The 10182-nt window shown below is 43.3% G+C and overlaps 1 protein-coding gene and 1 long non-coding RNA gene across 5 annotated transcripts; one reads left to right on the forward strand and one right to left on the reverse strand.

The window, feature by feature from the left end:
* Positions 1 to 217: 217 nt before the first annotated feature.
* On the reverse strand, positions 218 to 4350 carry LOC120685733 (protein DETOXIFICATION 21-like). The gene is made up of 8 exons (XM_039967811.1): positions 3668 to 4350; positions 2023 to 2564; positions 1805 to 1891; positions 1570 to 1626; positions 1255 to 1493; positions 1048 to 1166; positions 873 to 959; positions 218 to 735 (listed from the first exon to the last, which is right to left on the reverse strand). Exons 1-8 carry the CDS (start codon positions 4343 to 4345, stop codon positions 655 to 657), a joined length of 1890 nt encoding a protein of 629 aa, XP_039823745.1. The 5' UTR covers positions 4346 to 4350; the 3' UTR covers positions 218 to 654.
* A 3545-nt stretch (positions 4351 to 7895) lies between these two features.
* On the forward strand, positions 7896 to 9926 carry LOC120686751. Of its 4 annotated transcripts, none has more exons than XR_005680358.1 (4): positions 7896 to 8241; positions 8324 to 8542; positions 9393 to 9589; positions 9673 to 9926. It is a non-coding gene; the product is annotated as an uncharacterized LOC120686751 (long non-coding RNA). The 4 variants fall into 4 exon arrangements; XR_005680357.1 differs by having other exon boundaries at positions 7896 to 8177; XR_005680359.1 differs by having other exon boundaries at positions 7896 to 8132.
* Positions 9927 to 10182: the final 256 nt, after the last annotated feature.

Genomic DNA, 10182 nt, shown 5'->3' on the forward strand with positions numbered 1-10182 from the left:
CCCCTCATCCCATATATCCTCTGATCTCGCATTCGATTTTGCTTGCTCAATCTGCCTCGGGTTGAATTACAGTGTCGTGTAGTTTTGCTGAAAGTCGATTGTATTTTATCAGAAATCCACACTTCAGTGCGATATTAGCAGATTGCAAACAGAACCCTAGCAAGTATAAACCATTTTATTTTGCCTAATCTATTTTATTTTGCCGAACTCCGTAGTATATTCAACATGATAGATCGACAAGAACCCAATAGGTGCACATCTGGAACTAGTTATATGCGCAAATTTACACACAAAATCAGCACAAATGCCCCAAAGGTCCAAACAGGGCTTTGATGGGACCGACATTAGCATACCCCCAAAATCCAAAATCGATGCAGAGAAACAGTCTCGCCAAACTCACGGCCAGCCAACACAGGCTCACGTACATATGCCATCCTGTTGGCAATTGATGCAGTGCGTTTCTACTTGATGTTCGCTACTGCTAACAATGGATTTCGTTCTTGGTTTGAGGAGGTGAACACATTTTCTGGATAGGCTAAAGTTCCCTCATTTCGTTCTTGAGATGTGAGAACTGAGAAGGTATGTTTGTGTGCCATTGGGTCTCGATGCCCTTCAAATATTTTTTTGGAGAACCCACAAAGGTCCACTTCCGGTTCAAGGATTTCCCCTTGAGCCCTGCAGCCTTCTGTTCTCTTCCATGTACCATCTCTTCAATTTCTCTTGAGCATTCGCCACCTGCAAATAGGAATAAAGAACTATTCAATATAATGTGGAACCTTCTAGCAGTCCATGTATTATCAATGAAGATTACAAATAGCATAGCTAAGTAGGAGTACAACACTAAGCAAACAGTGAGCCAAGAACCAAGATACCTGTTTTTCCCAGTCGGTCTTTAATGTTATGAACAGAAGCACAATAGTTTGGACCAGTGTTCCGAGCAGCATGCCAATCCAAATGCCCTACACAGCAGATGACCGAGTGGAGTGAGGAACACGACTTACAGCCAAGGTGCACCAGACACGTTCATGCCAAATTTCATAATATTACCTTTACATGAAGTCCCACTACATAGCCTAGGACTCCTCCAAGAGGGATGCCAATCAAGTAGTATGATGTAATGTTAACGTAGGCAACTACACTTTGCCAGCCAGCACCAACAGCAACACCTATAGATGATGAAGTAACATTTTAGTGCCAATTAAATATGAGGTACATTGCACTAATCTCTGCCATTAAGTAGAACCGAAAGCATACCTGATAGCACTGGTTGAACACTGTTTAACAATATGGAGAAGGCTAGCAGAGGCGAGAGGTCAGCAACAGCATCGGCCACTGCTCGACTCTCAGTAAAAATGTAGGCAAGGCTTCCACGGAAGAAAAGGAAGAGCACAAATAACACAAATCCGATCAAGAAAGACGTGATGACGACATTGTATATCGCAAACTTGGCCCTTCTTGCACTTCCAGCTCCAAGCTCATTTGCCACTCGCACTCTGAAGGTACGTTGCATTAGCATCAAATGGTGGAAAGTAGACGGTGGATAAAAAAGGCTAAAGATAAAGTAAGTACCCTGTTGCAGCCAAAAATCCGACAGAAATCATCATCTCCCAACCATTGATATTAAGGCTGCACATGTCACAAATAGATACCACACACTGCTTAGTAATGCTAGCTGTTTGTGACCACAGAAGGGACATCATACAAATACAATGACAGGTAGCTACTATTCTGGTAGTTGACACTAATTCTGGTGTCTATGGAAGAAATGTGAATAACAACTACTACTAAATGTAGTGTACATTACCATATTGAAAGGGCGTCAAGTGCAACCTCTGCATTCTTCATATACCCTGTGAGGAGCACCAATATGGTGTTGTACCACAATTCCAAACTGAAAAGGCCAAGCAGATCGATGAGTTTGGAGGCATGTACATTGTTACTACTCTTATATTATATTTATCAGTGCTGTTTTTTGTTTCTGAGACTGCATTATGCATACTGAAGCATAAATATGGTGCTTACCAGAGCATGACACCAGAAGATAGCGAGAGCTTGATGATGGCACCGAGGTCAGTGAACGCAGCAGACGAGAACCCGGTCCATGTGAGAGGGCAACCCCCGAAGAAGACAAAGGCAAGCTGGCCAAACACGGGGATCCACATGGCGATGATCATGGAGCCCATGACCCCTGCCAGGCCGAGCTGGAACTTGACGGTCATGAGCCAGGAGAGGGTGAGATGGAGGGCGAGGTTGAGCATGGCAAGGTAGGTGATGATCATGTTCTTGCTCTGCGCCTGGAGGTACATCTGGAGCGTGAAGGACCAGACGTAGGAGAACATGACAGGGATGTACCAGAGGGAGATGGTGCCGGCGACGGCGGAGATCTTGGGGTCCTGGCCCAGGGCGACGAGCATGGGCTCGGTGAAGAGGTAGACGGGGAGCAGGACGACGGAGCAGGCGAAGAGGATGATCCAGGAGCGCTGCAGGTAGATGCCGAGCATGTGGTACTGCTTGGCGCCGTAGGACTGGCCGCACAGCGTCTCCAGCGCGCTCGCCATGCCCAGCTGCATTTCACGGTAACTAATTTCCATCAAATGCATAGTTAATTTGAGCTTGGTTCTAGAGTGTTACTACTACATTGTCTGGCATATACAGATATCATGCAGGCCTTTGCCATGCCTAGGTAAATTTTGCTGTTTTCAGCTGTTAATGGTTTTTGCAGGTTGTTTTCTTCTTGTTTGTGGTGACACTGACACTAGGGTGATGTGCGCGGCAGCAGCATATGGATATTGACAGCGAAGAATGGACGGCTATCAATCAACCAATGGAGTCGTCCATGAATTTTCTACCATGACTTTGGAGCGCGATATGTGGACAACACAATCGATGATGCGTACTGGTTGGCGTCTACGCTGGCGCATTTTCTTGGCTGAGAAAAGAACAGAGCAACTTGAGGACGAACCCATTCAATGTCTCTCTCTTTTGCGCGGCACGTGCAAGTGCAAGACAATTTAAGAGAGGCTCCACCCCACCGAATGAATGAATATACGGTGAAGTTGGCGCGGAACTTTATTGGAATTATGCATACTGTGGGCCCATAATAATACAGATGAAGGTATTAATACTATGGTTGATGAAGGACCACAGTACTGTTAGATTATTTAACCTTGACCGATACAACTACGGTTGATGATGCATGTGTGTAACAAAATAAAAATACTACTCTCTTGTGTGTTTGTCACACGTCAGTCAGTCTCATTGTGGCCAGGCCATCAGTTTTGTAAAGCAAAGTTCCTACTAGCAGAAAGTTTGGCTTGGTATTCTTTCCGGTCCTTGTCCATGCACTGTTATATATGAATGAATGGAAGACAAGTGACAACGCAGGCAAAAAGGCTGAAACAGACGACTGCTGCCTTGGTTTAGACTTTATTAGGCGGCTACGCTTTTTTTTTTTTTGAGATTCTGTTTACAGGACACTCGATACGCACCGGTTTTGTCCTTCCTATAGTACCTATCCTTTATTGTCGATGGAGGAACTGATTAAGATGAAATCACTCATTGAAAGGAACACATACTGGCATACATACATGGATGCAAGATTAGTAGTTATATATAAATTGTGCTACCATATAACTAGAAGCAAGAAGATTAGTACTAGATTAAATACCAGGATGCCGTTGCTGAATCGCATGAGGACGGTTGAGACGAGGGCGTATGCAGCGAGCTCGGTGGAGCCGATGTGGCCGACGAAGGCCTGGCTGATGACGGTGAGGCCGAAGGAGGAGAAGCGGGTGAAGATTGAGGGCCCCGCCACCACCCACAGCTTCTTGTTCTCCTCCCACGCGCGCCGCCCCAGCGACGACGACTCTTCTTCCACCTGCTGTTCATCATCATCCTTGCTGATGAAGCTTCTGCTGCCTCCATGGTGGTCGTCTGCCGCTCTCGGTTGGAGCAGGGGCACCTTGTTGGACTCCTCTCCTCCCCTGCTGCTGCTGCTACTACTAGTGCTCTTGCTGTTCTCCATGTTGGCTAGAGCTAGCTTTGGTGGTGGTGCGTGTCTGCAACAAGCTACGCCAGCTAAAGGAATCCAAGCAGATCGAAGACTACTATTATTAGGAGGCGAGGGGATCTGAGGATGGATGCAGAGCAGGCATCTATCTATATGGCAAGGAATGAAAGGGATGCTCCTGTTAGTTTGTGGAAGCAGCAGGGAGGGGGTGGTAGCTGAGGTGGGGGGCGCATGCCAATGCCGATGCCATGCCCATGCGGGAGGTAGAGGTAGCTGACTGGCGGAGGTGGGAGGGCGGACGAGATTGCCCCTCCCTTGTAGCCCGGCTGCATGCATTTGTGTTGGTAAGGAGGGTATGATGGGCATGTTTAATAAATATTGACCAACTGATGGATGAGTGGGTGGATGCTGTGGCCAGCAGCAGGCCAGGCCAAGCGCGCATGCTCCAAACACAATCTCATGGTAAAAGCGCATCCATGCAGGCGTGGCTAGTGTTGCAAGACACAGAATAATACCGGTGGTCTGTGGTAGCTATACGTGTTTCCATTGTGTGCTTGCTTTATTTGGGCTGACATTTTAGTTTGAAATCTATATCTATTTGTAAAGCACATACTGTTTCCATCTAAATTTTTAATTTACTGTATCTTGTATTATTGGCAAATGAGTCTTAGTCCATCTCGTATGCTAATCGGATCAGCCCTCCGTCTATGACTCAATCACATAGATTACTATAAATTAACATACAGATAACTATATGTATACAATACTCGTACTAGTTTTGTTTCTATCAATATATGATTATATTTTATCTAGTTGTAATAATAATAGATCGATCAGTCTACTGTATGTGGCGGACGCCGGAGGGAACAATGCAAATAAAGCCACGGTGGTGGTCGTGGGCATGTGCGGATGTGCGTGGGAGGTGTCCTGCGGCCCAGGCTGCGGCACGTAGCTAGTACTACTACTAGAGGAGTTGAAAATTTTTGGTTTTGGATATTGTAGTACTTTTGTTGTTATTTGGTAATAAATGTCTAATTATAGACTAATTAGGTTTAGTAGATTCATCTCGTCATTTCCAGTTGAACTGTGTAGTTGGTTTTTTTTTACTGCATTTAATACTTCATGTATATGTTTGAAAATTTGATATGATGGAAAAATTTAAAAACTTTTGGAAACTAAATATGGGCTAAAGTCCATCTGGCCCCATCGGCGTCCACGCCAGACTGCCAGGTCGTACGTTTGCGAATTAATACTACTATAAGATCCTCTTAGATGTTTAATTTTGTCGTCTGTTGCATGGTGCCATGTCTCCATGGCCTAGTTTCTGTTGGGGAACAATGGACATAAGTTAACAAATCTCCATAGTGCAGAACACAAGATTATGTTTAGAATTTCAGAAACCTATGTTCATGGTCAAGCCTGATAAGTTTACTATACCAATCATGGCCTGATCAATATTGTCCTGATTTCTGATCTGCTTGTGGTGTTAATTGTGAGGTGCGGTAGTGTCTTGTAGTAATGTCAGCAACAAATCTTTCGAGTAGTGTCATGGACCCTCCCAAGGACAGGGATGCACGAGGATTGCGAGAAAGGATTAGGTTGGACGTGTAATGGCTTTGCGTTTGCATTGGGCCTGCGAACATGCATGTTCAGACTTCACCAATAGGCAGTAGGTGATGGACAGTCTCCAGACTTCATGGAGGCTGAAGAAGCTTGCAGCGTGGCGGCGCGTCTAGATTCCAAAACTTTATATTCAAAAACATCATATCAAATATTTGGACGCATGTGTATTTACACCAAAAGATATCATATCAAATGTTTGGACCCATGCATGGAGTATTAAATAAAATTTATTTATAAATTTTTTTTCACAGATGAGTTGTAAATCGCGAGATGAATCTAATGAGCCAACTTAATCCATAATTTGGCACCAATGATGCTACAGTGAACATCCACTAATTATGGATTAATCATGGATTAATTAGACTCATTAGATTCGTCTCACGATTTACATCCCATCCGTGCAAAAAAATTATAAATAGATTTTATTTAATACTCCTAAATAACAAGATTCCCTTTCAAAAATTTTACACCTAAACATGGTCTTGCTCTAGGCCTCCCACTCTGTGATCCTCATCAATGGCCCAACTTTGGCCACCCTCTCATCATGATCACTGCAGGCCAGGTGATAGTCTAATATAGTGCAAAGTCTAGAATTATTTTATTTATTTTAACTAATAATAATATAATTGTGAAGGTGCATTTGGAATTTTGATAATATAATAAGATATATGTGTGGTAAAATATGTTAATTGTTTGTGTAGTTAGTATTCTATAGATATGTAGGATATGTAGCTTGATATGCAAAACGATAGATATATTTATATTTATAAATAGAAATATTTTAATGGCACTGGTGGATAATTTATAAATATGTATATGGTTATTTAATTTATAAATATGTATATGATTATTTTAGTTTAATTTTTTCGTAATGACAGTGGTGAATAATTTTAATTTCTCTTATTTTTTCCATGCACGCGCTTCTAGGGTCACCCAGCAGATGCATGCCATGCCCATGCTTGCAATTACTCCACACCGTACCATGCAGCAGCAAGAAACGAGTGGAGCAGAGCAAGACGCGCGGGCACGCTGTCGGCCCATGCCTTTCACACCTATCCCTCCCGTCCGTTGCCCAATCAGCAAGCCATCAGCTACGTACACTAGGAGTATTGTTTATATCTCTCCATATTCCATTATCTATAAAAGTAAAAGAATGCCATTCATCAAGAAAATATTTATGTCATTATGAAACAACTTGGTGGCAGCCATCCACCACGGCCACGATAGAGCACGCGAAACACGAGACGATACTGATTCGGAATTTCGGATCGAAGTTGCTTCTCCTTAATATAACTTGTCCAGTCTCGATCTCTCTCGGCCGATACATAATAATGATACCGACAGGCTCGTACGAAACTATGAATTGGGACTATAGTGATAGACACTGCCACCGCACCAGTCAGGTCGCCAGATCACATGAGCGGAACGTTTGGATGTTGGGTCGCTCAATCGCCGCTAGGTCGTTATGACCTGCGACTGCCCAACCAAGTCTGGAAGATAAAAGTGCAGACATCGCGACTCTCATCGTGCCTGGTAAGCGGTGACGCGGCGGAAGCAGAAACGATCGCACTGCGGATTGGATCGAAAGACAACAATCGAGTGGCATGTTTCCTCTTCTATGATATATTTGTGTCACAATTTCCTTCGTATTGAGTCAAAACACAACTAAAACAAAGCCTACTATATATGACTATAACTAGTGTACTTATCATATACTTATCATATTTTGGAAGCACCTAAATTTTTTTTTGGGGGGGGGGGGGCTTGTGTGGTCGCACGGGCTTGAAAATGGGCCTGGATACTGACACGGACGATGGCACAACCTGCTTAGGCCGACGCGTCCGTGACACATGATAGATGCTTGTTCCGTGTGCCTTCTCCTCCTCCTAAGCCTGGTTTAGATGCAAAATCACATCGAATATGTACGGCACGTGCATATAGAGTATTAAATTTAGATGGAATAAAAAACTAATTACATAGTTTGCTTATAAATTACGAGATGAATCTAATAAGCCTAATTAGGCTGGCTATGATCAGACTCTAAATTGCTACAATAATCATGTGCTAGTGACGGATTAATTAGTTCTTAATAGATTCGTCTCGTAGACCTGTTTTGTAATTAATTTTGTGATTAGCCTATATTAATACCTCAAATACAAAAAAAATTAACTTTCAAAAACTTTACGTGGTGCATCTAACAAGGGCCTAGTAGATTTTTTGTGCCTGTCGTCGATTCTCATCATCATCATTGATTCTCGCTCATCATTTCTGGATATGTTAATTGGTGATCCTTAGGTGCTCCACCTATCCGACGCAGCTCCCCTCCTCCCGGCGGTGCTCCCCTCCTGCGACGCCGCTGCCTCATCCCTGCGCCGCTCCCTCTTATCGACGGCCCTCCATCCTCCCGACACCGCTCCCCTCCTGCGACGCCCCCCCTCCCTGCGCCGCCGTTCCTCTCGTCGCCGATCCAGGCACTGGTGCCGCCCGCTGCAAGCTGCTGGTTAGCCCTCCGTCGATCCCACGATGCGAGATCTTGGCCTCCTAGGTCATTAACCTCCGTCCTGATCTGCTTCGCCCGTTCCTAGCTCCCTCCGCCTGATACTGGACTTGTATATTTTTTTAGTATTACTGATTTGTTGTTACATGTATTTTCTCGAAGGATTTGCACATTAATTGCATCTTTATGTTCAGATCGCAGTAGAATTTGATCGCAAATGTGTATGTGTTTTGCTGTGAAGTTTGTGTGAGCTCTGCAATCAGCCTGTTGTTGGTGATCAACCTTAGTTCGCTGCCTATCGTCTCTTTTAACAACATGCTATAGTGGTTCATTAGACATTCATCTGCTTCTGTTTCAGGCCTTGGTCATATCAAGATGGAAACACCTCCCCATTCACTGAGGCCAATCAATAGGTTGAGTGATAAAGCTTGTACTGTTAATTTAATATATGTCCCATATTAATATTTGAGCTATATAGTGTGTGATGAAGTTTAGATAATGACATTTTTTAATTTTACAGAAATGGTAGTATAAACACTTATTTCTGTTGATGGGTATTTCTCAATGGTTGCCTGGTTGGTTGAGACTGCTACAAAACAAAGTAACCATAGGTGCAAAGAGTGCCATAATCATGGAAAGAGTCCTATTTTACAAAGTAAAGGCTAGACCAGACATCAGAGCATGAACTACCTTTGATTAGTTTTTCGAAATCCTTTCAGTATGTCTTATTAGATTGCACCTATTAGACTTTAGGCATAATATAGTAGTAATATATCTATCGAACTACCTGTGGTTAGTTTTATGAAATCCTGCCAGAATCTCTTCTTAGATTGCACCTATTAGACTTTAGGCATATTGTGGTACACTGGTACCACTTCATCTTTATGTGTAGACGTTGATGTTTGAGACTGAGGTGTCCATATGCATGCTTATGTATTCTGAAATTTCAGTATCTGATTATGCATATCACTTTGCTCCCCCACCCTATCATGAGCATAATATGGACCAGTTCAGTCTTTCTCTTGAGTATATAAAACGACATGGTGCTACATACAGTGTGCATTTTTTAGTTCAGACAATAAGAGAACAAGCATGCTATCCTGGTTCAGTTCAGACTTTCCTAGTAAAAATAAAAATAGTTAGTGTAACTTTTTTTACTCCTTGCCCATTTCACCTTGTGAACCATATTATTTTGAAGCTTTAGTCTTGTGGCACTAGACTTCCTAGTAAGAAATAAATTAGTCTGCACCCTCTGTTTTGCAGGTGTCACCCAGCTTGGGATTATGTCGCTTCCGCTCCTCCCGTCACCGGTGCTCCTCCGGCGCTCCGTGATGTCGCTCTGTCCTCCCGTCTCCCCTAGGAGAGTACTGCCGACGGCGCCGGATCCTGCGACCAACCTCTTTCGGCGTGCCATCTGCTCAGGAGCTTCCTCAACACGCCCTCCATCTCTGTTTGCTCCCGTGCGCCCCTAGTTTTGCTCTTATGCAATGTGTATAGGCTGTCTTAAACCTGCATATACTAATAATTCTTAGCTCTTATGCAGATTGCAATATGCATGCTGGATACCTGCACATGAGATGGTTGATTGGCTAGATAGTTTCTGATTTCCTTTTTGTTTATTGTTCCACCATATTGTAAAAACAGGGTCAATAAAATAGCAGAATGCATTGAGTTTTTATGAACTCTTATCGTGTGCTCGGTTTGAATATGGTGAATGTAAATACAAAGTGTTCTCAGTTTTGTGATAAGAGAACTTACTGCTACTTTGCATAGAATTGAAGTTTTTATGATTGCATATGCTTCAGCGACAAGTCTTATAGTATGATAGAAAATGGTTACGTCTTACTCAATGACCTGAACGATCATCCCAGCTGGAATTAATGTTTTCTTTCTCTAGAATGAGAATATTTTATGTTCTGACCAAAAAATGGCGTGTCGTCACACTCGCATGTCCTGGGAAAAAAATGCACTTGCATGCCTACCCGGCTGCCCCTGCACCACCGATAAAAAAAACCATTAACCACCGATCAAAAATACATAAACCGGACACGTG

The sequence above is a fragment of the Panicum virgatum genome, chromosome 8N (genome assembly GCF_016808335.1).
Source record: "Panicum virgatum strain AP13 chromosome 8N, P.virgatum_v5, whole genome shotgun sequence".
Lineage (NCBI taxonomy): Eukaryota > Viridiplantae > Streptophyta > Magnoliopsida > Poales > Poaceae > Panicum > Panicum virgatum.

Coding starts and splice junctions, on each gene's coding strand:
- LOC120685733 (XM_039967811.1), bottom strand. CDS start 4,345: ATGCATGCAGCCGGGCTACAAGGGAGGGGCAATCTCGTCCGCCCTCCC. Junction 1,627..1,804: donor CTTGACGCCCTTTCAATATG/GTAATGTACACT, acceptor TGACATGTGCAG/CCTTAATATCAATGGTTGGG. Junction 736..872: donor AGACCGACTGGGAAAAACAG/GTATCTTGGTTC, acceptor TCCTATTTGCAG/GTGGCGAATGCTCAAGAGAA.